This window comes from Pelodiscus sinensis, chromosome 29 (genome assembly GCF_052426305.1).
Source record: "Pelodiscus sinensis isolate ZL-2025 chromosome 29, ASM5242630v1, whole genome shotgun sequence".
Lineage (NCBI taxonomy): Eukaryota > Metazoa > Chordata > Testudines > Trionychidae > Pelodiscus > Pelodiscus sinensis.
The window spans coordinates 632,637-660,351 of record NC_143080.1 but is presented as its reverse complement, the minus strand read 5'-3'; the positions used below and the strand labels follow the sequence as shown (position 1 = coordinate 660,351).

Genomic DNA, 27,715 nt, shown 5'->3' with positions numbered 1-27,715 from the left:
AAATCTACCCCACGACCAGGGAAATCTACCCCACGGCCAGGGAAATCTACCCCACGGCCGAGGGAAATCTACCCCACGGCCAGGGAAATCTACCCCACGGCCGAGGGAAATCTACCCCACGGCCGAGGGAAATCTACCCCACGGCCAGGGAAATCTACCCCACGGCCGAGGGAAATCTACCCCACGGCCAGGGAAATCTACCCCACGGCCAGGGAAATCTACCCCACGACCAGGGAAATCTACCCCACGGCCAGGGAAATCTACCCCACGGCCGAGGGAAATCTACCCCACGGCCGAGGGAAATCTACCCCACGGCCAGGGAAATCTACCCCACGGCAGAGGGAAATCTACCCCACGGCTGAGGGAAATCTACCCCACGGCCAGGGAAATCTACCCCACGGCTGAGGGAAATCTACCCCACGGCTGAGGGAAATCTACCCCACGGCCAGGAAATCTACCCCACGGCTGAGGGAAATCTACCCCACGGCCAGGGAAATCTACCCCACGGCTGAGGGAAATCTACCCCACGGCCGAGGGAAATCTACCCCACGGCCAGGGAAATCTACCCCACGGCCAGGGAAATCTACCCCACGGCCAGGGAAATCTACCCCACGGCCAGGGAAATCCACCCACCAGAACACGAGGGAATAGACCCCGCAGCAGAGGCTCTCAACCTTTCCAAACTACGGCCCCCCCTCGGGCGTCTGATTGGTTTTGCACACCCCACATTTCACAACCCCAGGCTTACGAATCCCGAAGCGCCTGGCGGGCCAGCCTTGCCAAAGGGGCGACGCTCCCATTTCTACCCTAGAGCGGGCAGCGGACGCGACTGGAGCAGACCCGCTGCCCTCCCGTCGCAGTGGGGCTCCGGCGCTGGGTCCCGAAGTCCTTGTCTGAAACCGGCGTCTCTGCCGCCGAGTGGACGAGCCCCGGGCCCCCAGGGTGCGCGCCTGCCGGGGAAATACCTGCCATGGAGGGTTCCCAGGGTCTCCCCGGCCGTGCTCTGCGCAGGGAAGGCGTGTGACGGGCGTCGGCGTGGCTGGAGCAATGGGGATACAAACGGACACATCACACCCGCACCCACCTCCTGGGGCAGGGCGGCCGGGGCCTGTCCGCTCACAGCCGGCCGAACGCCCCCCCGAAGGGGGTCTCCCCGCTGGTGAGATGAGCCACCGGAATAGCGGGGCCCTGCACGTATCCGCTATGAAGCGCCGCCCGACGCGGATACAAAAGCAGAGGCGCCGCCGGTCCATATATATATATATTATGTACAGACACACGGACCGGTGCGAGGAGCTCCATACAAATCCCAGGCGCTTCCCGCCCGCCGGCCCCCCGCTGCTCCTTGCAGGGGTTTCACGCTCCCATTTCACAGCCCCCCCCCGTGCTTTGTGCAAGTCCCCGTTGGCTGTCGCTCCGCTCCGCATTGACCGGCTTGTCCACACCGCCACTCGCCGGCTGAGGCCTGGCTCCCCCGGCCAGTCATGGCAGGACGCAGCGCGCAGGGGCGCCGGAAAAGCAGTTTTGGACCCTGGGGGGGGGGGCAGCTGGACCCTGTTAACCCTTCGCAGTGAAGACGAGGCGCTAATGCCCCCCCCTCCCCCGCAGTCTGCAGCTGACCAAGCAAAACGATGACTCCGGGCACATGGGAACCCTGCGCCTGTTTAATCTACAACTGGGGACGCGGCTGTGACACCGGACTGACCCCTCGCCGGCCTCGCGCCCAGGGGCCAGCGGTGCCCTTGTAACGCTGTCGGGGAGGGGCGCCCGCCTGGACCGGTGCAGCTCCGGGGACTCCTGGCAGGCACGAGAGCGGGACCCGGGCCTGGCTCGGCAGCGTCGCCCCGGCTCAGGAGGGGCCCACGAGTTCACTTGTCACGAGCGTGGGGAGCTGTCTCTCCTCCCCCGCACGCAGAGGCTCTGGGGGCTCCCTGAGTCCCAAGGCACAAAGGAGGCAAAGTGCCCGTTTGCCCAGAGCCGGCACAGAGACAAAACTGGAAGGAAGGAGGCTGGAGCCAAAGGCCTTGGACAGGAGACGATTGCACAGCTGGGACTAAACCGGGCTCCAAAGCGGTGGGGTAAACAGGGCTCGTCCACGTGCACAGGTGTGAGTGCACCAGCGCTCCCTGCCTGCACGGGTGTGAGCTCACCAGTGCAAGGATGAGTGTCAGTGCCCCACTGTGCAAGGGTGTGAGCTCACCAGTGCCCCGGCCCACTCACAGGTGGGAACACACCAGTGCCAGGCGCCGTGCATGCTGGGAGCACCCGGTTCCCAATGAATCCAGGTCCAGCCCGTGTGTCCCCTGGGGGCGGGTCTCTGCTGCGCCAAGGCCTGTGCGTGGTTCGTTTGCTCCCCCTCCCCGAGAGTGAAGCCGGGGGGGTGCCCAGCCCGGGCCCTGCCCAGCAGCTGGAGCCAGCCCGCCGGGGTGCCGCACAGCGCCGAGTCTCTGCCGGGTTCCTCCCATCGGTCGCGGCGTTGGGCTGCCGTAGTCGGGCCTCCCCGTGTCCACACAGCCGTGGGGGAGGGGGCCAACGCCCCAGGCTTTGCCCAGCAGGCTGCTCCGAGCGGGGGGGGCAGGTTTCTGTCCGGGAGGCGTTAGCTCCGTCGCTGGCACCGGCCAGGGCAAGGCGCTGGTTCCTGGCCTCCTCCGGGGCGAGTGCGGAAGGGTCCCCAGGGCCCCGAGCAGCTGTCCGGCGTCCTGGGTTCCAGGTTCTGCCCGGCGCCGGGCCGAGACTGCCCCTTAAACCAGACCCTTCCCACAGAGCACCAGGGCTCCCAGAACTCCACCCCCCCCCCGAGAGTCCTCCCGGCAGGGTGAGCTGCGCGCCCACCCGCCTGCCCCCCAGTGTCCCCCCGGCACAGCCCCTCCCTGGGGCCTCGGCGCGCTCGCGGGGGCGCTGCTGTCTGTGCCGCGCTGCACAGGCGCCGAGGGGGGGGGGCGCAGGAAGAACAAATCCGCCCCCATCCCTCCACCGAGATAACACGAGACTCACACGAGGAACAGAAATAACAAGGGGCCCGTCTCAGAGACACGCCCCAACTGGCCAGACCCCGCCGCCCCCGCCCCTGCCACCCCCGCCACCCCCGCCTTGCTTTCTCTCCCCCCAAGGATGGCGCGGGAAGGAGGGACCAGTCCTATTCCTTTCCTAGCGGTTTGGGGTCTGGGGCTCTTCCTCTCCCCGCGCGGAGGGGCGGAGGGGCAGGAGGGCGGGGGAAGGGCAGGGGCAGAAAGGGGGCGGGGGGGGGGCAGGAGAACGTGTCTCTCCTCCCCAGCGATTGCTTCGCCTTTGTGTTTGTTTTAAGTTGGGTTTGAATTTTTCAAGGTCTGCAGCTTCCCCTCCAGTTCGGAGATCTGAAAAACAGACAAAGGGAGAAATGTCTCAGGCGGAGAAAGTGGGGCCCTCCCGAGAACTTGGGGGCTGAGGGGGAATGCAGAGAGGCACGGGGGGGGTGGATAGTGGGAGCTGGGTGGGGGGCTGGGGGGGTGAATGCAGAGAGGCACGGGGGGGTGGATAGCAGGGGCTGGGTGGGGAGCTGGGGGGGTGAATGCAGAGAGGCACGGGGGGGTGGATAGTGGGAGCTGGGTGGGGGGCTGGGGGGGTGAATGCAGAGAGGCACGGGGGGTGGATAGCGGGGACTGGGTGGGGGGCTGGGGAGGTGAATGCAGAGAGGCACGGGGGGGTGGATAGTGGGAGCTGGGTGGGGGGCTGGGGGGGTGAATGCAGAGAGGCACGGGGGGGTGGATAGTGGGAGCTGGGTGGGGGGCTGGGGGGGTGAATGCAGAGAGGCACGGGGGGTGGATAGCGGGGACTGGGTGGGGGGCTGGGGAGGTGAATGCAGAGAGGCACGGGGGGTGGATAGTGGGAGCTGGGTGGGGGGCTGGGGGGGTGAATGCAGAGAGGCACGGGGGGTGGATAGTGGGAGCTGGGTGGGGGGCTGGGGAGGTGAATGCAGAGAGGCACGGGGGGGTGGATAGTGGGAGCTGGGTGGGGGGCTGGGGGGGTGAATGCAGAGAGGCACGGGGGGGTGGATAGTGGGAGCTGGGTGGGGGGTTGGGCGGGTGAATGCAGAGAGGCACGGGGGGGTGGATAGCGGGGACTGGGTGGGGGGCTGGGGAGGTGAATGCAGAGAGGCACGGGGGGGTGGATAGTGGGAGCTGGGTGGGGGGCTGGGGGGTGAATGCAGAGAGGCACGGGGGGGTGGATAGTGGGAGCTGGGTGGGGGGCTGGGGAGGTGAATGCAGAGAGGCACGGGGGGGTGGATAGTGGGAGCTGGGTGGGAGGTTGGGGGGGTGAATGCAGAGAGGCACGGGGGGGTGGATAGCGGGGGCTGGGTGGGGGGCTGGGGAGGTGAATGCAGAGAGGCACGGGGGGGTGGATAGCGGGGGCTGGGTGGGGGGCTGGGGAGGTGAATGCAGAGAGGCACGGGGGGGTGGATAGCGGGGGCTGGGTGGGGGGCTGGGGGGGTGAATGCAGAGAGGCACGGGGGGGTGGATAGTGGGAGCTGGGTGGGAGGTTGGGGGGGTGAATGCAGAGAGGCACGGGGGGGTGGATAGTGGGAGCTGGGTGGGGGGCTGGGGGGGTGAATGCAGAGAGGCACGGGGGGGTGGATAGTGGGAGCTGGGTGGGGGGCTGGGGAGGTGAATGCAGAGAGGCACGGGGGGGTGGATAGTGGGAGCTGGGTGGGGGGCTGGGGGGGTGAATGCAGAGAGGCACGGGGGGGTGGATAGTGGGAGCTGGGTGGGGGGCTGGGGGGGTGAATGCAGAGAGGCACGGGGGGGTGGATAGTGGGAGCTGGGTGGGGGGTTGGGCGGGTGAATGCAGAGAGGCACGGGGGGGTGGATAGTGGGAGCTGGGTGGGGGGCTGGGGGGGTGAATGCAGAGAGGCACGGGGGGGTGGATAGTGGGAGCTGGGTGGGGGGCTGGGGGGTGAATGCAGAGAGGCACAGGGGGGTGGATAGCGGGGGCTGGGTGGGGGGCTGGGGAGGTGAATGCAGAGAGGCACGGGGGGTGGATAGCGGGGACTGGGTGGGGGGCTGGGGAGGTGAATGCAGAGAGGCACGGGGGGGTGGATAGTGGGAGCTGGGTGGGGGGCTGGGGGGTGAATGCAGAGAGGCACGGGGGGGTGGATAGCGGGGGCTGGGTGGGGGGCTGGGGAGGTGAATGCAGAGAGGCACGGGGGGGTGGATAGCGGGGGCTGGGTGGGGGGCTGGGGAGGTGAATGCAGAGGGTCGCTACTGGGAGGGGGATGGGGGGGTCAGCTGCTTTATGCCAGGCCTTCCAAGGGGGGAGGGAGTTGGAGGGGTGGGCAGCAAGGAAAGGGGGGCTTGGGAGGAAGCATGATGCAAGATTGCCTGCCCCTGGGTCCTACGCAGCTCCCCCCGCCCCGCGTCCCACCTCCCCTGCCTCGCCAGGGACACGTGGCCCACTGGGGGCAGCCTATGCCCAGCAGAGCCAGCTGGACTAATGCCCCACTGTTGCCTCTGCCTGCCTGCACCCGCACTGCCCAGAAGGGGGCGCTGGGCCTGCCGTGGAGCCACCTCTGGGGGGAGAGAGAGAAGTCGGGTGCCAAGCCGGGGCCTCTCCGGGGATCCCTTCCCCTGGTCCATGGTGCCTGGGCATAGAGAGGGGACCCCCCCTCCCCACAGGGAACCCCAAACATGCACACACGCACACACATGCGCACGCGCGCGCACACACACACACAGATGTTCAGCTAGTAAACAGCCCCCCCGGTGCAAAAGCAGGATCCGGCGCGCCCCGGCACGGGACCCGGTGGGACCGGCAGGACTCGCCGCAGGATCCGGCGCGCCCCGGCACGGGACCCGGTGGGACCGGCAGGACTCGCCGCAGGATCCGGCGCGCCCCGGCACGGGACCCGGTGGGACCGGCAGGACTCGCCGCAGGATCCGGCGCGCCCCGGCACGGGACCCGGTGGGACCGGCAGGACTCGCCGCAGGATCCGGCGCGCCCCGGCACGGGACCCGGTGGGACCGGCAGGACTCGCCGCAGGATCCGGCGCGCCCCGGCACGGGACCCGGTGGGACCGGCAGGACTCGCCGCAGGATCCGGCGCGCCCCGGCACGGGACCCGGTGGGACCGGCAGGACTCGCCGCAGGATCCGGCGCGCCCCGGCACGGGACCCGGTGGGACCGGCAGGACTCGCCGCAGGATCCGGCGCGCCCCGGCACGGGACCCGGCGGGACCGGCAGGACTCGCCGCAGGATCCGGCGCGCCCCGGCACGGGACCCGGTGGGACCGGCAGGACTCGCCGCAGGATCCGGCGCGCCCCGGCACGGGACCCGGTGGGACCGGCAGGACTCGCTGCAGGATCCGGCGCGCCCCGGCACGGGACCCGGTGGGACCGGCAGGACTCGCTGCAGGATCCGGCGCGCCCCGGCACGGGACCCGGTGGGACCGGCAGGACTCGCCGCAGGATCCGGCGCGCCCCGGCACGGGACCCGGTGGGACCGGCAGGACTCGCCGCAGGATCCGGCGCGCCCCGGCACGGGACCCGGTGGGACCGGCAGGACTCGCCGCAGGATCCGGCGCGCCCCGGCACGGGACCCGGTGGGACCGGCAGGACTCGTTGCAGGATCCGGCGCGCCCCGGCACGGGACCCGGTGGGACCGGCAGGACTCGTTGCAGGATCCGGCGCGCCCCGGCACGGGACCCGGTGGGACCGGCAGGACTCGCCGCAGGATCCGGCGCGCCCCGGCACGGGACCCGGCGGGACCGGCAGGACTCGCCGCAGGATCCGGCGCGCCCCGGCACGGGACCCGGCGGGACCGGCAGGACTCGCCGCAGGATCTGGCGCGCCCCGGCACGGGACCCGGCGGGACCGGCAGGACTCGCCGCAGGATCCGGCGCTCCCCGGCACGGGCCCCGGTGGGACTGGCAGGACTCGCCGCAGGATCCGGCGCGCCCCGGCAGCCGAGGCGCGATCCAGCGCCCATCGCGCCAGCCAAAGGGAACCAACCCCACGAAGACGCAGCCTGGCCAACAAGCCCCTTCCTCGCCCCGCCCCTTGCTCCTGCCAAAGCCGGCTCCGGTCTGCTGGAGTCCCAGGGGGTGGCAGGGCCGTCCTGCCCCCCGGCTGGTCCGGAGCCCGCCAGTCACACCTCTCCTTGGCCATCGCCCGCTCAGCGGCCTCAGGGGCACCCTGTGTCCTGGAGCTTGGTGCCCACCTTCTCCTGGAGCTTGTCGATCTCCTCCCTGTGGGCCTGCTCCGACTCCTCCAGCACCCGCCTCTGGGACGTCTCCTTCTTGAGGAACTCGATCTCCCTGCGGGGGGGGGCATGAAGTCAGGCCCAGGGAACAGCGCCCAACACCTACCCCAGGGGACTCTGAACTGGGCAGGACAGAGCCCCACCCCATGGGGATAGAGACCTGGGGATCCATAGGGGAAGGGGCTCTGGGATCCATAGGGGATCCATAGGGGAAGGGGCTCTGGGATCCATAGGGGATCCATAGGGGGTGGCCTTACTTCTGCTGGTACTCCTTGATGAGCCGCTTGGCCTTGCTGTATTTCCGCTCCAGGGTCTGGTACTGGGCTTGCGTCTCTTTCAGGTGCTCGTCCACGGCCTGGCACAGGCTCTGGGCCTCCATCCAGTAGCCCTCCAGCTTCTCCATCCTCTCCTTGTTCTCCTCCACGCTCTGCTCCAGCTGGGCCTTCTCGGCTCGCCAGCGAGCCTTCTCCTGCTCCACCGCCTGCAGCTGGACGGGCAGCGCAGCACAGGGTCAGGGGGAGGGACAAGCGTGTGCCGGGTCTGTCTCTCTGGGCCTGTGGTTTGGGCGATGGTGTGGTTGTGCGTTGTGGTATCTCTGTGCAGGGGTGGGTGTGCTTGTGTCTCCGTGTGTTGGAGTATCTCTGCATTTGTGTGTTTGTGTCTGGTAGTGTGCTGGTTGTGTGGCTGTGGGTGTGGTTATCTTTCTGTGTGCTTGTCCCTGTGTGTGTCTGTGTCCTTGTGTGCACTTGTTTATTTCTCGTTGTGTGCTGTTGTATCTCTGCACATGGCTGTGTCTGTGTGTGCACTTATTTGTGTATTTCTCATTGTGTGCGGTTCTATCTCTGCGTATGATTGTGTGTCTGTGGGTGTGGTTATTTTTCTGTGTGCTTGTCCCTGTGTGTGTCTGTGTGCTGGAGTATCTCTGTGCATGGTTGCATGTCTATGTGTGTGCTTGTGTCTCTCTGTGTGCACTTATTTGTGTATTTCTCATTGTGTGCGGTTGTAGCTCTGCGTATGATTGTGTGTCTGTGTGTTTGCAGTGTGTTTCTGGTTGTGTGCTGCTGTACGTCTGGGTGTGGTTGTGTGTCTGTGGTGTAGTTGTGTCTGTGTGTGTCTGGCTGTGCGTGCCTCTCTCTGTGTGTGGTTGTGCTGCATGTGCAGTTGTGTAGGGGTGTTTGCAATGACCAGGGACCGGGCCTCAGAGCTGGAAGAGGAGCCCCTGCCTGCTCCCCACCCGCCCACCCGGTCCCGTCTCCAGAGCTCACCTTCCTCTTCAGCTGCTGGATCTCGGCCTCGGTTACGGCGTGTTTGATCTGGAGCTGGTGGAGAAAGAGAGTCACGTCCGCCCTGGGGCCAGCCCGGCGCCCGCCCCCGCCCCCGCAGCCGAGGCTATGGACAAGCAGTCGAGATCCCCGGAGCCTCCCATGCAGTCTGGACTCCTGGCAACACCCCCCCAGGGTCGGGGTCCCACTGCGACAGTGAACCCCTCCCCTCCCCCCGGGCACAGGCCGCAGCATCAGCCGGATCCCGGAGCCTTCGGCTGTCGGGCGGCAGTGCTGTGCGGTGAGGCCGCGGGCTCCACCCCAGAGCTGGCTGCAGCGCAGGGCGCGCGATCCTCCGTTCTCCCGAGCCAGCGCTGGCTCTGTGTGGGCGAGGCTGTCCGGGCCCCAGCGGGTGGCACCGCCTGCCAGGAGAATCAGGCTGGGCAGGGCCAGAGCGCCCAGGGCCTCCTGCCGGCGCCAGACCGGCGCAGCCGCACCTCAGAGCCCATGGCCCCCGGAGCCAGCGTGAGCGCTCGCACTCAGGGCTGGAGCTGAGGAAGGGTCACTGCTCCCCTCCCCACCAAGGCTGGGCCGCCTTTCCCAGAGCGCCCCACTAGGGGGCAGCACAGCCACACAAAACATCACAGGCAGGCACCCCCCCAAAACACACTCGCACACCCCCATGCCCCTGCACAGTCACACAATCACAGGTGTGCACCCTCCCCAAAACACACACACGCACCCCCAAACCTCGCACCCTGTCACACACAATCACAGGCATGCATGCACCCCCAAAACACACACACGCACCCCCATACCTCGCACCCTGACACACACAATCACAGGCGTGCACGCACCCCCAAAACACACACACGCACCCCTAAACCTCGCACCCTGTCACACACAATCACAGGCGTGCATGCACCCCCAAAACACACACACGCACCCCCATACCTCGCACCCTGACACACACAATCACAGGCGTGCACGCACCCCCAAAACACACACACACACCCCCATACCTCGCACCCTGTCACACACAATCACAGGCGTGCACGCACCCCCAAAACACACACACGCATCCCCAAACCTCGCACCCTGTCACACACAATCACAGGCGTGCATGCACCCCCAAAACACACACACACCCCCCCATGCTGCTGCACACTGTCACACACAATCACAGGCATGCATGCACCCCCAAAACACACACACACACCCCCATGCTGCTGCACACTGTCACACACAATCACAGGCGTGCACAAACCCCCAAAACACACACACACACCCCCATGCCGCTGCACACTGTCACACAATCACAGGTGTGCACGCACCCCCAAAACACACACACGCACCCCCAAACCTCGCACCCTGTCACACACAATCACAGGCGTGCACGCACCCTCAACACACACACACGCACCCCCATGTCCTGCACACTGACCCGCACATGCACACACCCCATGCCCTTCTACATACACACACGTGTGAACACACAAATTCAAGGCGCACAGACATCCTTGCCCTTGGGAATCCAGATGCATACACAAACCACGTACCGCCCACGGCCACACCCACGCGTGCACACGCTCACACAAGCAGCACAGCCCCCGCACGCTCCCGCCCAGACTCTGCCGCATCGCGCCTCTGCCTGCCCCCCACTCCGCACCCCAGCTCCCCTCCCCCGCTCCAGCTGTACCTCCTTAAACTTGTGCACCAGCTTCTCGGGGTCCATCTCGACGGGGGACAGCATGTCCTCGTTCTCGGCCAGCTCGAAGACCTCGATGGCCATCTCGCTGCTGGGAAACATGGGGCTCATCTCCTCCTCCTCGTCTGTGGCATATTCGCCGGTCTGCGGGCACAGAGCCGGGCGCTGCTGTGAGCCGCCCCCAGCAGCCACCGCGGCTCCCGAGCCAGCCCCGCCTGGGCTGCAGGGTCAGGACAACGACCCAGTGTCGCTTAACGCAGGGGCGGGGGCAGGTCCCGGCGCTGCTGTGACCCCCCCGGATGGCCCCAGGGTGCGCTGCTCCCTGCAGGGTCCATGTGGGCGGGCAGGGCAGGAGAGCTGCCTGGTGGGACCACGTGGGGGGCACTCAGGGCCCTGGGGGTTACTGGTATCATGGGGGGGTTGGGCTGTTCCAGGGACCAGCACAGAATTGGAGCCCCAGCGATGGGTGCCCTGCTACCTGGCGGACCCAGGGGCTGCAGGACGGGGAGGGGGCAGGCAGAGCCTTCAAAGCTCCATGAACCGGCCCACTGGGTGCTGGCTAGTCGCTCCGGGAGCGCGGCTCCAGGCCCAGAGCGAGGGGACCCCGAGGGGCTCACGGCACAGGCGGGCGGGGTGGGGGCCCTGAGAGGCGTCGTCCCAGGAGGCGAGGGGCGGACCCCCGGGGAGAGACTGGACTCCCCGAGAAGGGGCCGTCGCGCTGTGGGGGGTTCCCCCGGGGACCGTATAGCCCAAGCTATACGTGACAGCCCGCCTCTCCAGCAAGCGATGTCCTGGGAACGGGGCCAGCCTCCTTCCCGGTGTGTGCTGCACGCGCAGCGCCTGGCACGGCAGGGCGCCCCTCTCAGGGGAGGTATCCAGATGTGCACCTAACACATGGGTACCTCTAGTCCCACAGGGCAGCGTGGCCAGGGCCCACTGTGCTCGGAGAACTCAACAAAAGGCATGAGATGGCGCCCCTATTCCTCGCAACACCCCCCAGAAGCAGGGAATTAGGAACCCCATTTCACAGCTGGGGAAACTGAGGCACGAGGGGGGGTCCAGAAAGCTGCCTAAGGGCTCTGAGCAGCAGCGCGAGGGAGACAGCAGAGGACCCCCGACTCAGAGCCCCATGCTCCGCTGCGCACCTGCAGCGCGACTGAGCAGGGCCGAGATGTCTCTCGGCGCCCAAGTGACTTAGGCACTCGACGCCCGTTGAAATGGAATTCAATGGGTCCTGGTCTAAGACAGGGTGGGGGCACAGTGGCCGGTTAGCCATTCCCAGCCCTCGTCGCGTGCCTGGCCCCCTGGGCGGTGCGGAGAACCCTGCGGCTGTCGCGGGGAGAAGGGAGCAACTGGCCGCTGTTCCTTAGGGTGCGACGTGTCCCAGCCCTGCCGGCGCCTCGGCGTCCAAACGCTGCACGAATGAGCCTGAGCCCAGCTGGTGTCGAGCAGCCGCCGCGCCACTGACACCCGGGCTGCCGCCCGCCGCCCCGCGGCTCATCTGGAACCCTAGCACCAGCTGTCTCCACGGGAGCTGCCCCGAGGCAGCGCGGCCTATTGAATAGAGCGCTGGACTGGGACCCTGTAGGCCTGGGTTTGCCTGGCTCTGTCCCTGGCCCACGGGGTGACCGTGGGCAACTCACGTCCCCGTTCCGTGCCTCAGTTTCCCCGCTGCCACACGGCCATCACGGTGCTGCGCTCCAGTTCAAGGTGCGCTGAGACGGCTGGTGCACGGAGCTAGCTAAGAGCGAGCTGCTAACGAGACGTCGTGACACTGGAACGGATTGTTCCTTTCCCAATCCCCTCCCACACGAGACAACCCACCAGCACAGCTCAGCCCAAGGCAGAGCCACGCAGCCCTGCGACCAGGAGAGAGCAGCCTGCACCCTGCCGCACAGCCCGGCCGGCCCAGCCACCTCCTGGCCGCGGGGCTGGGGACTGGGCTGCGGAGAGGAGGGAGGCAGGGCCCTGCGCTCCGTGTGCCACTCACAGCCGTGCAAAGTGCTTCCAGCACAGCCAAGGCGTTGCAGTGCACTTTGCACTGGTGCAAACGTGGGATGTAAAATCCCGTTTCACTGGATTAAAGGGGGTTGGGGGGGCTGGAGCACCCCTGTCAGTGGGGGGCTGGCAGGGCCGGAGCAGCCCCCTGACCGTGGCAGGTGGGGAGCAGCTCCGGCCCCCCCCAGTGAACCGGAGCCATTCACTTAGCGCACATGAAACCTGAGCGGCAGGGCCAGGTGAATCAGGCCAGGCTGTCTCTTCGGGCCCCTGGGACACAGGGTTGGGGGGCTGGGTCGGCCCCTCTGCAGCCTGGGACAGGCTCTTCCGGAGCGGCAGTGGGTGGTGGCAGCACGGCGGGAATGCCGGTGAACAGGCGATATCCCCAGGCAGGGGCGGATACAGGGCAGGGCGAGCGGGGCGGCCGCTCCGGGCCCCGCGCTTCAAGAAGCCCCGTGCATGCGCCGTGTCAAAGGGGGGGCCCGCAAAATTGTGCTGCCCTGGGCCCCGCAAAATCCTCATCCGCCCCTGCCTCCAGGAGACGGGCGGGTACCGGGGCGGAGGGACATCTGGGCTGGCAGGGGCCTGGGGCCCAATTCCCCTCCTCTCACGAGACGGGGCCCTGTCCACGCGAGGACTCGGGCCCTCTGGGGCACCGGCAGAGGTGGCAGCGTGGATTAGTGGGCAGAGCCGGGTGCTGGGTGATCTTGGGTGGGATCCCCATTCGGACCTGTGGGCCAGGGGCTGTCTCCCCTCCATTCGGCTCGGAGGCCGTTGGATGTTTCCAAGCATGGGGTGTGCCGGGTTGCACTAAACTCCCTCTAGTCTACGGGCGGGCGGAGCCTCCTGCTGCGCTGGGGGTGCAGGATGGGGGTACCCGTACGCTGCCACAGGGTTCATCAGCCAGGGGTTCCTGGATGCCTCTCTGACCCAGGAGGGGGGGTCTCTCCTGGGGCGGGGCGGGCTGGGATTTCGGGAAAGGCTCCGGTCTCCAGCCCTTGCAAAGGGTGACCGGGGAACGCAGTTTGCGCGCTCCTCTTACTTCTTCGTCCTCCTCCGCGTACTGGGTGTATCTCTGCTCCATCATCTCCCGCTGCCACCGCTCCTGCTCCAGTGTCTGCTGGATCAGCTGAGCCACCTCGCTTTGCTCGCCCGGCTTCTCCCGCCCGATCAGGAACCTGCCGCAGCAAGGGAGGCGAGGCCGCAGGTCAGCCTAGGACCATGCCTGCGCCCGGAGGCAGAGCAGCTGCTGTTTGAGCCCATCCTCCTCCCGGGGCCCCCGGCTGGGTCTTGCCTCGAGGGCCACCCTGCAGCACTGAGTTCCACCGCTCCACAGCACGCAGTGGGCCGGCTGGGCCCTGCTTCTGCAGCCATGCTGCCCCACCGAGGGGCAGATCAGCAAACAGCCTGCCCCTCGCCTGCCCAGCCCTTGCCCATCCCAGCTCCAGTGGGACACTGTCCCTGAGTAACTCGCAGGCGGCCTGTGGGGGGAGCCGCTCGTTAGGCGGCCGCGCCCACGTCCTGCTGGCTGCGCTGCCCCGGAGCCAGGTGGCAGGGCGGGCCCAGGCTAGGCGGCTGCGCGCTTTGCGCTCCGGGCTCGGCTGACGCCGCCGTGCGGGGGGGGGGGGGCGGGTTTATTTTAGGCCGATTCACTTTAACAACAGCCACCGCTCCAAGCGCAAACATCCGGAGCCGGGCGCGGAGCGACGGGGGCTGGGCCTCGGCCCCGGGCGGATCCTGGCAGGAAGGGCAGGGCCTGAGATGCCCGGGGCAAGATAACGGGTCAGCAGGGCCTGCCAACAGCCCTGCCGCGAGGCGGAAACGCCGCCCCCCCGGGCTTCCCCTCCGCTGCTCCAGCATCGCTGCCTCCCTCTTCCCTGTTCCCCTGCCCCCCCCCCTCCGCTGCTCCAGCATCGCTGCCTCCCTCTTCCCTGTTCCCCTGCCCCCCCCTCCCCTCCGCTGCTCCAGCATCGCTGCCTCCCTCTTCCCTGTTCCCCTGCCCCCCCCTCCCCTCCGCTGCTCCAGCATCGCTGCCTCCCTCTTCCCTGTTCCCCAGCCCCCCCTCCCCTCCGCTGCTCCAGCATCGCTGCCTCCCTCTTCCCTGTTCCCCTGCCCCCCCCCCTCCGCTGCTCCAGCATCGCTGCCTCCCTCTTCCCTGTTCCCCTGCCCCCCCCTCCCCTCCGCTGCTCCAGCATCGCTGCCTCCCTCTTCCCTGTTCCCCTGCCCCCCCTCCCCTCCGCTGCTCCAGCATCGCTGCCTCCCTCTTCCCTGTTCCCCTGCCCCCCCTCCCCTCCGCTGCTCCAGCATCGCTGCCTCCCTCTTCCCTGTTCCCCTGCCCCCCCCCCTCCGCTGCTCCAGCATCGCTGCCTCCCTCTTCCCTGTTCCCCTGCCCCCCCCTCCCCCCGCTGCGACGGGGCTTACGGGGAGAGGCAGAGGGGCGCTGCGGGGCGCAGGGGCCGAGACACAGTGGGGTGCGGGGCGCAGGGGGGTTGGGACCACAGGCAGCGCATGACGGGATACGAGGGGCTCTGCAGGTTTCATGGGGCTGCAGGAGATACATGGTGGGTGCCGCGAGGTGCACTAGAGCGACAGCTCTCAACCTAACTACCCCCGGAGCTACCCCCCCCCCGCCCACAGCCCCTAGCTACCCCCGGAGCTACCCCCGCCTGCCCACAGCCCCTAGCTACCCCCGGAGCTACCCCCCCCGCCCACAGCCCCTAGCTACCCCCGGAGCTACCCCCCCCGCCCACAGCCCCTAGCTACCCCCGGAGCTACCCCCCCCGCCCACAGCCCCTAGCTACCCCCGGAGCTACCCCCGCCCGCCCACAGCCCCTAGCTACCCCCGGAGCTACCCCCCCCGCCCACAGCCCCTAGCTACCCCCGGAGCTACCCCCGCCCGCCCACAGCCCCTAGCTACCCCCGGAGCTACCCCTGCCCGCCCACAGCCCCTAGCTACCCCCGGAGCTACCCCCGCCCGCCCACAGCCCCTAGCTACCCCCGGAGCTACCCCCGCCCGCCCACAGCCCCTAGCTACCCCCGGAGCTACCCCCCCCGCCCACAGCCCCTAGCTACCCCCGGAGCTACCCCCGCCCGCCACAGCCCCTAGCTACCCCCGGAGCTACCCCCGCCCGCCCACAGCCCCTAGCTACCCCCGGAGCTAGCCCCGCCCGCCACAGCCCCTAGCTACCCCCGGAGCTACCCCCCACACACAGCCCCTAGCTACCCCCGGAGCTACCCCCCCCGCCACAGCCCCTAGCTACCCCCGGAGCTACCCCCCCCGCCCACAGCCCCTAGCTACCCCCACCCGCCCACAGCCCCTAGCTTCCCCCGGAGCTACCCCCGCCCGCCACAGCCCCTAGCTACCCCAGAGCTACCCCCCCCCCCGCCCACAGCCCCTAGCTACCCCCGGAGCTACCCCCCACACACAGCCCCTAGCTATCCACAGAGCTACCCCCCACACACCGCCCCTAGCTATCCACAGAGCTACCCCCCACACACAGCCCCTAGCTATCCCCAGAGCTACCCCCCACACACCGCCCCTAGCTATCCACAGAGCTACCCCCCACACACAGCCCCTAGCTATCCCCAGAGCTACCCCCCCACACAGCCCCTAGCTATCCACAGAGCTACCCCCCACACACAGCCCCTAGCTATCCCCAGAGCTACCCCCCACACACAGCCCCTAGCTATCCACAGAGCTACCCCCCACACACAGCCCCTAGCTATCCCCAGAGCTACCCCCCACACACAGCCCCTAGCTATCCACAGAGCTACCCCCCACACACAGCCCCTAGCTATCCTCAGGCTACCCCCCACACACAGCCACTAGCTATCCCCAGAGCTACCCCCCACACACAGCCCCTAGCTATCCACAGAGCTACCCCCCACACACAGCCCCTAGCTATCCTCAGGCTACCCCCCACACACAGCCCCTAGCTATCCCCAGAGCTACCCCACACACACAGCCCCTAGCTATCCACAGAGCTACCCCCCACACACAGCCCTTAGCTATCCCCAGTGCTATCCCCCACACACCGCCCCTAGCTATCCTCAGGCTACCCCCCACACACAGCCCCTAGCTATCCTCAGGCTAACCCCCACATACAGCCCCTAGCTATCCCTGGAGCTACCCCCCACACACAGCCCCTAGCTATCCTCAGGCTACCCCCCACACACAGCCCCTAGCTATCCACAGAGCTACCCCCCACACACCGCCCCTAGCTATCCACAGAGCTACCCCCACCACACAGCCCCTAGCTATCCCCAGAGCTACCCCCCACACACAGCCCCTAGCTATCCTCAGGCTACCCCCCACATACAGCCCCTAGCTATCCCTGGAGCTACCCCCCACACACAGCCCCTAGCTATCCTCAGGCTACCCCCCACACACAGCCCCTAGCTATCCCCAGAGCTACCCCCCACACACAGCCCCTAGCTATCCACAGAGCTACCCCCCACACACAGCCCCTAGCTATCCACAGAGCTACCCCTCACACACAGCCCCTAGCTATCCACAGAGCTACCCCCCACACACAGCCCCTAGCTATCCCCAGAGCTACCCCACACACACAGCCCCTAGCTATCCACAGAGCTACCCCCCACACACAGCCCCTAGCTATCCACAGAGCTACCCCCCACACACAGCCCCTAGCTATCCACAGAGCTACCCCCCACACACAGCCCCTAGCTATCCACAGAGCTACCCCCCACACACAGCCCCTAGCTATCCCCAGAGCTACCCCCCACACACAGCCCCTAGCTATCCTCAGGCTACCCCCCACACACAGCCCCTAGCTATCCACAGAGCTACCCCCCACACACAGCCCCTAGCTATCCTCAGGCTACCCCCCACACACAGCCCCTAGCTATCCACATAGCTACCCCCCACACACAGCCCCTAGCTATCTCCAGAGCTACCCCCCACACACAGCCCCTAGCTATCCTCAGGCTACCCCCCACACACAGCCCCTAGCTATCCCCAGAGCTACCCCCCACACACAGCCCCTAGCTATCCTCAGGCTACCCCCCACACACCGCCCCTAGCTATCCTCAGGCTACCCCCCCCACACAGCCCCTAGCTATCCCTGGAGCTACCCCTGCCCGCCCACAACCCCTAGGTACAGCTGGAGCTACAGGAGAGCCACGGTGGGTGCCGTGGGGCCCTGGGCAGTGTCTGCCTGGAAGCAGTCTCCTACTCCCCACCCGCTGGAGCCACAGTGGCCCTGTCGGAGGCAGAGGCTCCCGGTTGCATGTGACAACCAAACCCAGCCATGTTGCTGCCTCCTGCAGGCGCCCTGGGAACGGGAATGGGCCCCCCAGCGCTGGCCAGCAGGAGCCCTTCTGACCCGCCTCTGCGGAGCCCCAGTCCTCAGGCAGCCGAGACGAGGCCTTTGCTTGTGCTAGTGCCGTGTACACACAAACGGGGGTGGGGGCAGGGCGAGGCCACTTAGCTTCCCCTTTCAACCAAGCCCAACGGCTCTGCGAGGTGCAAACGGCCCCAGGGATCGCAGCGGGGCGTGTTGACTCTGAAGCGGAATGACGACACTGACAACGTTCATTGTGTCATGGAAACAGAGAAATCCAGCGTATCTGGAATTGGGGGCGGGAGCTTTAGATAGTGGGTGTGGCCTGCCGAGAGTGGGTGTGGCTTGCCAAAAGCATCACCCTCTTTTCTACCCTGCCCAGCCTGCTGGGGAGCAGGGCCAGCACAGACGTGGTTGGAGACACTGCGCTTGCGCCCAGGGCGCCAGTGAGGGAAGATCACAGGCTCCACCGTGCCGGCGGCAGGCCGCGGCTTATCCCGGCACAGGGTGCGCGCCGTCTGCTGCCCCGGGGCCGCTGTCCCGCCGTGTTCCCCGGCTCGCGGCAAGCGGGCGCACGCCGTTCCCCTACCGGACTCTACCCTTGGTGTTCCTCAGCACCGAGGCTGCGAAGCTCTGCGTCACGCCCACCAGGCTGGTGCCGTCCACCTCCACGATGAGGTCATTCACCTGGATCCTGAGGGAGGGAGAAGGCCAGTGAGAGAGGGAAACCGAGGCCGGGGCCTCTGGCAGAGGGTGCGGAGGGCTCGGAGCTGGGTCCCAGGCCCTGGCAGGCCCACAAGCCGTCTGAGCTCCTGCAGCCCCACAGATCTCTGGCCCGGCGACGTCAGCTCGCTGGCCCACCCAGTCCCTCCTCCCGGCGCCTCCCGGGATCAAATCGCTGGCCTGTCTAATTCCCTGTCGCGCCTCCCGCGGGCCTATTGCCGGGTGTGCCCCCCCGGCTGCCCTGTGGGGCCATTTCCTTCCTGACCCTGCTGGGCGGAGACCAGACGATGCCCTGGAGCACGAGGGCCAAGCGCCCTTCCCAGAGAGTGGAAGTAAATCGCTCGGGGCCCTGTGACGTAGGGGGGGGACTTGCTGGGCTGTGGTGACCCCTGCTGTCTGGAGCAAGACCCAGCAGGGGAAACCTCACTATGCAAAGGTGACAAACTGGTTGAACCAGACACCCCCCATGGAGAGGAACAAAGGGAGGTGGATGCTGCCCTGGCTGGGGGCAGGGCTGGAGGAGAGGTAGTTAGTTCCTGGCTGGAAAGCAGGGGAGAAGGAGCTGGGGAGGGGGCTGGGACTCCCCCATCTCAAGGGGGGCACTGAGGCCTCTTAGCCCCAGTTCCTGTAACCAGATCACATCTTGCTGTGCTGTATCCTGGAGGAGCAATAAACCACCCTCAATTCCACTGGCTGGGGGAGTCTGTTCGTGCCATTTCGGGGTGCAGGAGACGGGGGATCCCAACGCGCCGTCACAGCCCCCCCCTCGCCCTGGAAACAGGCAATCGGCCCTTCTGCTCTGCGGGGTGGAAAGAGGAAGGAACTTCCTGTCCGTCTCCTCCCTGCGCTCAGGAAGCCAGGCATGGCCAGCGCGCAGGGGAGGAGACGCCCGTCGCTAAGCGAAGTCGCACACGCGCCCACGCACACACACACATGCACACACACGCACGCACCCATGCACACACACACGCACGCGCCCACGCACGCACACACACGCACACACACGCACGCACATGCACACACACGCACACACACGCACGCACCCATGCACACACACACGCACACACGCACGTGCGCACACACACACACCACACACACACGCGCGCACACATGAATGCACACATACACGCACACATACACCCGCACATGCACACACACCCACACTGACATGCACACACACGCGCACACACGCGCACACACCCACACACACGAATGCACACACCCATACACGCACACACACAAATGCACACACATGCGCACACATGCGCACACATACACCTGCACCCACACATGCACACACGTACACACCCACACACGCACACACACGAATGCACGCACATGCGCACACATACACCTGCACCCATACATGTACACGTACACACACCCACACACGCACACACACACGAATGCATACACACACACACACCCCCATGCACACCCACACACGCACCCGGAGCAGGGCTTCAGAGAAGCTCCGAGATGGTGCAGAATGGCACCGGGCCCCCGGCCTGCCGGCACAGAGGGGGTGAACCTGCCGCTCCACAGAGAGTCCCCATGCGGGGCCAAGGGCTCACCTGCGCCCCCAGCCCCTTTGTCCTGTCTGCATCATCAACAGTGCTTGGGGGCGGGATTTCTACAGCTGTCTGAACCCTGGTCCGTGCACAAACACACCAATAAACAGCAGACACCTGCCCCCTCGCGGAAATACACACCCATCCAGGCACGTCTATACACCCCCATGCACCCCTAGTGCACAGACACGCCCATAAACACAACACACACACAACACATCCCCAGACAGAACTACACACCCACCGAGGCACATCTATACACCCCCTTGCACCCCAGTGCACAATCACGCCCATAAACACAACGCACCCCCAGACAGAAATACACATCCACCCCATACACCCCCAGTCATCCCCCAGTGCACAATCACGCCCATAAACACAACTGACACACGCACACAACGCACCCCTGGACAGAAATACACATCCACCCCCACACATCCCCCGTGCACAAAGATGCTCATGAACACAACAGACGCACTATACACACCAATGCACGCCTACTCATACACCTGTAGACACCCCATACACAAGCACACCCGCGGAATACACACCCATGCGGAAACACCTCCATTCGCACTCACACAAACACAACCACACACACACAGCACACGTCCTTGGGGGCACATGCTGTGGGGCTGGAGGATGGGGGGGAGGGGCATGCCCCATGGCCCTGCCGCTTCCCAGCCCCGCTCAGTTTGGCGGCCTGGCCATTCGCTAGACTAGAGTCGGGCCGGCCCTGAGCGAGGGACGTGGCCCTTGAAGTGGGCTCGGCAGCTCCTGCCCCAGGGGGCACTGGTGTGTATTAACACAACTCCCCACCGCGAGCCCACACAAACGCACACCACCACCCGCACAGCCAGCCCCATCGAAGTAGGAATAAGAGATCCTCCGGAAAAGGGCTTTATTCCGGAGGATCGCGCCAGTCTAGACGCCTTTTTTCCGGCTTTTCCCCAAGCCAGGAAAAAAGCGGCGGCCATGTTTATTTAAATCCCCCGCGGATTTCCCTATCCTGACTTACCTGATTTGCATCCCTTTTCCGGAAATTGTGGCCAGTGTAGACGTAGCCACAACGTTCTGTACTGCTGCCAAAATGTCAGGAATCCCTAAGGGCTTTGGGGGGCGTGGAGTGTCTGCAGACCCCCCCCCAGCCAGCGTTCCTGCCCCGTTCCCTCCTGCGCCCCCTGCAGGGAGTGGAGGGAACAAACAGGAAAGTGTGTGTCTGAGAAGGGGGCCCTGTGTTCTGGGGCTGAGCATGGCGGGAGGATGCTGGATCTCGAGGATGAGACTCCAGGTTTGGGACTCATGAGATCCGGATTCAGGTCCTGGACCTGCCGCCGTGCTGGGTTTGACAGCAGCATCGCTGGCCCGTGCCAGGCCGGGCTGGGACCAGAAGCTCGCAGGGTCCCCTCTGGCCTCAGTCTCTTACCTGCCGTCCCGATGAGCCGCGCCCCCTTCGGTCACCGTCTTGACGAAGATGCCCAGCTTCTCCAGGCCCATGTCGGCTCCGGCGCCCATCCCGATAATACTGATTCCCAGCCCCTCGGAGTCTGCAAGAGAGAGACCCGGTGTCCGTGTGGAGTCACGGGGGGCGGCTCCGAGCCAGGCCAGCCCTGTGCCCTCCCCCCGCCCAGCGAAGGGGCCCCGGCCAGGCTGGGGCAGCAGGGAGGCACCCGCAAAGCGACGGGCAAACGCCAGTGGACAGGCCTGGAGCAGAGAGAGGGCTCCTGCCTTTGCCACGACTGGCCCCGGGGGAAGGAGCAGGAGCAGAGCGGAAGGACAGATGGCGGCTGCAGGGCGGGAGGGTGAAGGAAAGAACAAGGGAGTGTGAAAAAGAGCACCCGGGATGGGACGGGCCAGTTCAGACCCACAGCACAGCTGGCCCCTCCGCAGGCTTCACTGGGGACAGCTGGCCGGCTTGTCTAGAACAGGGATCAAACAAGAGCTAGACACCTTCCTGGAGGACAGGTCCCCCAAGGGCTACTAGCCAGGCTGGGCAGGGACGTGTCCCCGGCCTGTTTGTCAGAACCACAGAATCCTGGGGGGTCATCGAGTCCAGTCCCCTGCCCTCGCGGCAGGACCAAGCACCGTCTAGACCATCCCTGACCGGCGTCTGTCCAACCTGCTCATCAGTATCTCCAGGGACGGAGATTCCACAACCCCCCCCAGGCAATTTATCCCAGTGCTCAGCCACCCTGACAGGCAGGAAGTTCTTCCTAATGTCCAACCTAAACCTCCCTTCCTGCAATCCAACCCCACTGCTTCTTGTCCTGTCCCCAGAGGCCGAGGAGAGCAATGTTTCTCCCTCCTCCCGGTGACGCCCTTTTAGACACTTGAAAGTCGCTCTCCTGTCCCCTCTGTCTTCTCTTTTCTAAACTAAACAAGTTTCTTTCAGTCTCCCCTCGGAGCTCATGTTCTCTCGACCTTTCATCATTCTTGTTGCTCTTCTCTGGACCCTCTCCAATGTCTCCACGTCTTTCCTGAAATGCGGTGCCCAGAACTGGACACAAGACTCCAGCTGAGGCCTAATCAGCAGAGCAGAGCGGAAGAATGACGTCTCCTGTCTTGCTCTCAACACACCTGCTAATGCAGCCCAGAATCACGTTTGCTTTCTTTGCAACAGGGTCACACTGCTGACTCCTATCTAGCTTGTCGCCTACTATGACCCCGAGATCCCTTTCTGCCGTCTCCTTCCTAGACAGTCGCTTCCCACCGTGTGTGTGAAATGGATTCTGTACGCGCGCTTCCTAAGGGGAGCACTTTGCATTTCTCCGTATTACCCTGCATCCTGTTTACCTGAGACCATTTCTCCAGTTTGTCCAGATCGTTTTGACCCGTCCTCCAGAGCCCTGGCAACCCCTCCCAGCCTGGGATCCTCTGCAAACGTCATAAGTGTCCTCTCTGCGCCGTTGATGAAGACACTGAAGGCTGCCTGTGGAAGGCTAGCTCAGCCCCGCCCCTCCCAGGGTACAGAGCCAGGCCCCCGGCAGCAGGGGCGGATACAGGGCAGGGCGAGCGGGGCGGCCGCCCCGGGCCCCACGCTTCAAAAAGCCCCGCGCATGCGCCGTGGCAAAGGGGGGCCCCGCGAAATTATACCGCCCTGGGCCCCACAAAACGGTCATCTGCCCCTGCCCGGCAGACTGAGCTACAGACCACTGGTCTGGCCCAGGCCCAGCCGGGCAGATTGCCTAACCCCCAGGGCTCAGTCAGGAGCCCCGAATTCTAGGCCCCCTGCCCCTGGCCAGGTCTCGGGGCCCCCCCTTGGCTCGAGGGCTGTCGGAGGCAGGGTCTTCTCTCGGTGCCAGCCCAGTCGGGCCCTCAGGGTTCTCACAACACTCACGTCTGCCGCTGGACAGGGCGCCCTGCCTCCACCCGCTCCCGACCCCCGACACTGCAGAGCGGGGCTCCTGCATCCCTGGGCAAGTCCCCCACCGCCGGGATCAGCCCGAGCCACATGGGTTAGAGCCCCTGTGCCAGGGAGCTGAGCTACCCCCGGTGGGAGGGGGGCAAATTCTCCATCCCTGCGCACCCCTGCAGCCCAAGGACAGGCCCTCCAGCCTGCCCCGCCGCTGGGCTCCCCATGTGCCCCTTGCAGGGTTAGAACAGCTAATCCCCCTGGGGACTCCTCAGCTTTCTCCTATCGCCAGCGTGTCCTCTGCACGGACGTGCCCCGCCGGCCCCCCAAGGCGAGCTCAGCGCTCAGAGGGGAGGCACCGAGGCGCCGCAGCCGGGCTTGGCAAGGTGCCCTCTCTGAGCATCCTGTTTGCATCCGCACCAGCTGCTGTGCGCCGGGCAGATGCCAGTGGGAGTTCTCCGCCCGGGCCTGCTCCTCGGCGCTCCCGCGGGGCCGCGCACAGAGCCGTCCCCTCGGGCCGTCGCTTCCACTCAGCGTGTGCACGGGGCGCGTGTGAACTGGTGCTGGTGTAGAGCGGGGGGGTGCAGGGAATGGGCGTGAGCGCGTGTGTGAGAGCAAGTGCGCAGGGCGGGTGTGTTAACTAGCCTGTTTGTGTGGATGAATGACCGTGCAGGGTGTGTGTGTGAACAGGGATGCATGAATGCAGCAGGTGTGCACGTTGGCATGTGTGCGAGTATGAATCAGTGGGCAAGGAAGTGTGTGTGTGAACGGGTGTGTGTGTACCCAGGCCCATGTGTGCAAAGGTGGGTGTGAACTGGTGTGCAAGAGCATGTCCCCCCGAGGTGAGGGAATTATGCCGGGGTCTGTCGGAGAGGGATGGGGTAGGGGGAAGGGCTGGAGGCTGGCGGTGCCGTTCTGCGAGGAAAACGAACGTGGGGACTGAGTCAGCAGCGCTAGTGCACGGAGGGGGGGAGGGGGAGGGGTTAGGGTGTGGGCAGGAGGGGGAGAGTGCAGGGACGCTGAGTGTACAGGCGTGTGGGAGGGGATGTGTGCCCCAGTGTGTGCGCGGTGAGTGTGTAAGGAGGAATCTGGGAGTAGGGGGATGGATGAGCGTGCACGTGTATGCAAGTGTGTGAGCGCGGGGGGTGAGTGTGCACATGTGCGAGCAGGGTGAGTGTGTCTGAGGGACGAATGTGCAAATGTGTGTGCGAGGAGTGAGTGACGACGAGTGTGCAAGCACATGGGAAGGGGAGGCCGGGGTGCACCCTGAGGCTCACACCAAAGCCCTTTCAGTGCGGCTCTGGCCGCGCAATGGAGCCGGACCTGGGTCAGAAACGGCCCTGAGATTTGCCCTGCACGGCCCCCACCTCTGGCACGACACTGCAGCTGTCCCCCCCCCAGCTCTCCAGCATGGCCCTTAGGGCTGCCAGGGGTCGGTTTGGAACCCGACAGTCCAGCAGTTGAGCTTTCGGTTCGGGAAACAAACGAGACGATAGAAACGAGACAATAGAAACGAGACAATAGAACTGCCCGGGGTTTCCTCGATCCGATGGAATGTCGATTGGGACGGAACGGCAAGGGTGCCGGGATTTTTGATGGAACCCTCTGGCAACCCTAGTGGCCCTGCCCTGAGGCCGTTCTCCCCCCTCTCCCCAGCGCGGCCCTGCGGCAGTTCTCCCCCCTCTCCCCAGCGTGGCCCTGTGGCCGTTCTCCCCTCTCTCCCCAGCGTGGTCCTGTGGCCGTTCTCCCCCCTCTCTCCCCAGCGTGGCCCTGCGGCCGTTCTCCCCCCCCTCTCCCCAGCATGGCCCTGCGGCCGTTCTCCCCCCTCTCTCCCCAGCGTGGCCCTGTGGCCGTTCTCCCCCCCCTCTCCCCAGCGTGGCCCTGCGGCCGTCCTCTGTCGCTCCGAGCCCCCTCAGCCGCTAGCCCCAAGCCCAGGGACCGGGTCACTGAGTATCTGGCCCTCAGCCTCCCAGGGCCAGCCCGGTGAGCCCCCCTGCCCCGGCAGCGCCAGCCTCACCTTTCTCCAGCTCCACCGGGAAGAGGTCGAGCCTCTCCACCCGCTTCTCCAGCTCGTACTCGGCCGAGGCGGCCATGGGGTCCACGTCCTCGTTCCGGCGGTCGTAGTCCTCATTGGAGTAGGTGCTGAAGACCTGCGTGCAGCCGAGAGGGGGCGTTAGGGGCCCTCAGGCGAGGGGGCCTGGCCCAACCCTGCAGCAGCTCGGCCCGTGGCCCCTACCCCCAGCGGGCCCCCCCCGGTGCCGCTCAGGCCTGCAGAGGTGAAGGGCTCCCGCACCAGCAAGGAAGGCCCCCCCATGTCGAGGACCACGCGTCTCCATGGCAACCCAGTGGGGGTAAGGCTCCGGCCTGAGGCTAAGGAGCTTGGGGTGGGGGGGGTCTAGCTCCCGAACCCTGCGTGGCCTCAGGCAGGTGCCCTCTTCTCGGTGCCCTGCCCCTAAGGACGGGGTGCTGAGCCGCCCCCTCTGCAAGGAGCGTGTCTATTAGCAGAGCGCCGGGGGCCCAGCGGAGACCCCGGCCCCGGGTGCTGAGACTGTGACGCGGGAGACGAGGGTGGGAGGGGATTGCTGCCACGCAGAGACGAAGGCCCAGGTCTGCGAAGCAATTCAGGCTCCTAACTCCCATGGACACCCTTGGCATCCAGGGGAGTTAGGTGCCAAATCCCCTGTAGGATCAGGTGTCCTGGCTCCTCCCCACCAGCACCCCCTGCCCAAGCAGGAGAGGGCCCAGCGGGTCCGCACACTCCCCATGCTGCCGGGTTCCCCGAAGGCGCCGGATTCGGGATTCGCCGCACCCAGTCTCCTGCTGCCAGCTGCCTGGCGAACGCCCTGCGGCTCCAGTTACCACGAACCCGTGTCGGCATGAATAAATCACAAGGGGTTTGCCACCTGGAAAGCCGCCCGCCACCTCTCCGTAATTACAACGGGAACCGGAGCACCTGGCGAGATCGGGAGGGGTCCTCCTGCCGGCTGCCTGCCCCTGGGAGTCTGCCAGCCCCACGCTGCCTGGGGCAGAGGCAGTGGGGTGTGTGTGTGTGTGTAAACAAGCATGCAGGGCACCTGTGTGTGTCCAGCCCCCAGAGTCTCCCAGCCCCGTGAAGCCTGGGGCGGAGGCAGTGTGGGGAGGGTATGTGGTATGTGGGGGGCAGAGGGAGTGGTGTGGGGGGGTGGAGGCAGTGGTGTGTGTGTGGTGTGGGGGGCAGTGGCAGTGGGAGGAGGGTATGTGGTATGTGGGGGACAGAGGGAGTGGTGTGTGGGGGGGTGCAGGCAGTGGTGTGTGTGTGGTGTGGGGGGGCAGTGGCAGTGGGAGGAGGGTATGTGGTATGTGGGGGGCAGAGGGAGTGGTGTGGGGGGGTGGAGGCAGTGGTGTGTGTGTGGTGTGGGGGGGCAGTGGCAGTGGGAGGAGGGTATGTGGTATGTGGGGGGCAGAGGGAGTGGTGTGGGGGGGTGGAGGCAGTGGTGTGTGTGTGGTGTGGGGGGGCAGTGGCAGTGGGAGGAGGGTATGTGGTATGTGGGGGACAGAGGCAGTGGTGTGTGGGGGGGTGCAGGCAGTGGTGTGTGTGTGGTGTGGGGGGGCAGAGGCAGTCAGGGGAGGGTATGTGGGAGGCAGAAGCAGTGGTGTGTGGAGGGCAGAGGCAGTGGGGTGTGTGTGGGGGGGTGGAGGCAGTGGGGGGGAATGTGGGTGGGCGGAGGCAGTGGGAGGTGTGTGGGGGTGGAGGCAGTGGGGGGGGGAATGTGGGTGGGCGGAGGCAGTGGGAGGTGTGTGGGGGGTGGGGGGGAATGTGGGAGGGTGTAGGCAGTGGGAGGCGTGGGGGGGCGGAGGCAGTGGGGTGCTACCTCACAGAGACCAGATCCCCCGTACTAGGGGCTGTACGCACCCGAGACCGAATCCCCCGTGCTAGGGGCTGTACGCACCCGAGACCTGATCCCCTGTGCTAGGGGCTGTACGCACCCAGAGACCGGATCCCCCCCGTGCTAGGGGCTGTACGCACCCAGAGACCGGATCCCCCGGTGCTAGGGGCTGTACGCACCCAGAGACCGGATCCCCCCGGTGCTAGGGGCTGTACGCACCCGAGACCTGATCCCCTGTGCTAGGGGCTGTACGCACCCAGAGACCGGATCCCCCCCGTGCTAGGGGCTGTACGCACCCAGAGACCGGATCCCCCCGGTGCTAGGGGCTGTACGCACCCAGAGACCGGATCCCCCCGGTGCTAGGGGCTGTACGCACCCAGAGACCGGACCCCCCCGGTGCTAGGGGCTGTACGCACCCAGAGACCGGATCCCCCCGGTGCTAGGGGCTGTACGCACCCAGAGACCGGATCCCCCCGGTGCTAGGGGCTGTACGCACCCAGAGACTGGATCCCCTGTGCTAGGGGCTGTACGCACCCAGAGACCAGATCCCCCCGGTGCTAGGGGCTGTACGCACCCAGAGACCGGATCCCCCCGGTGCTAGGGGCTGTACGCACCCAGAGACCGGATCCCCCCGGTGCTAGGGGCTGTACGCACCCAGAGACTGGATCCCCTGTGCTAGGGGCTGTACGCACCCAGAGACCGG

General features: G+C 66.3%; 1 protein-coding gene across 1 annotated transcript in view; it reads right to left on the bottom strand.

Annotated features, from left to right (window-relative positions):
* Positions 1-1,248: 1,248 nt before the first annotated feature.
* The window catches only part of PPP1R9B (protein phosphatase 1 regulatory subunit 9B), a 43,359-nt gene continuing 16,892 nt past the window's right edge, over positions 1,249-27,715 (bottom strand). Inside the window, exons 2-10 of the mRNA XM_089773891.1 lie at positions 25,164-25,296; positions 21,221-21,341; positions 18,090-18,194; positions 13,240-13,375; positions 10,191-10,343; positions 8,495-8,548; positions 7,487-7,716; positions 7,188-7,284; positions 1,249-3,353 (exon numbers count right to left, since the gene is read on the bottom strand). Coding sequence (XP_089630017.1) covers positions 3,300-3,353; positions 7,188-7,284; positions 7,487-7,716; positions 8,495-8,548; positions 10,191-10,343; positions 13,240-13,375; positions 18,090-18,194; positions 21,221-21,341; positions 25,164-25,296 — 1,083 coding nt within the window. The 3' untranslated portion in view covers positions 1,249-3,299. The remainder of the gene's footprint in view (positions 3,354-7,187; positions 7,285-7,486; positions 7,717-8,494; positions 8,549-10,190; positions 10,344-13,239; positions 13,376-18,089; positions 18,195-21,220; positions 21,342-25,163; positions 25,297-27,715) is intronic.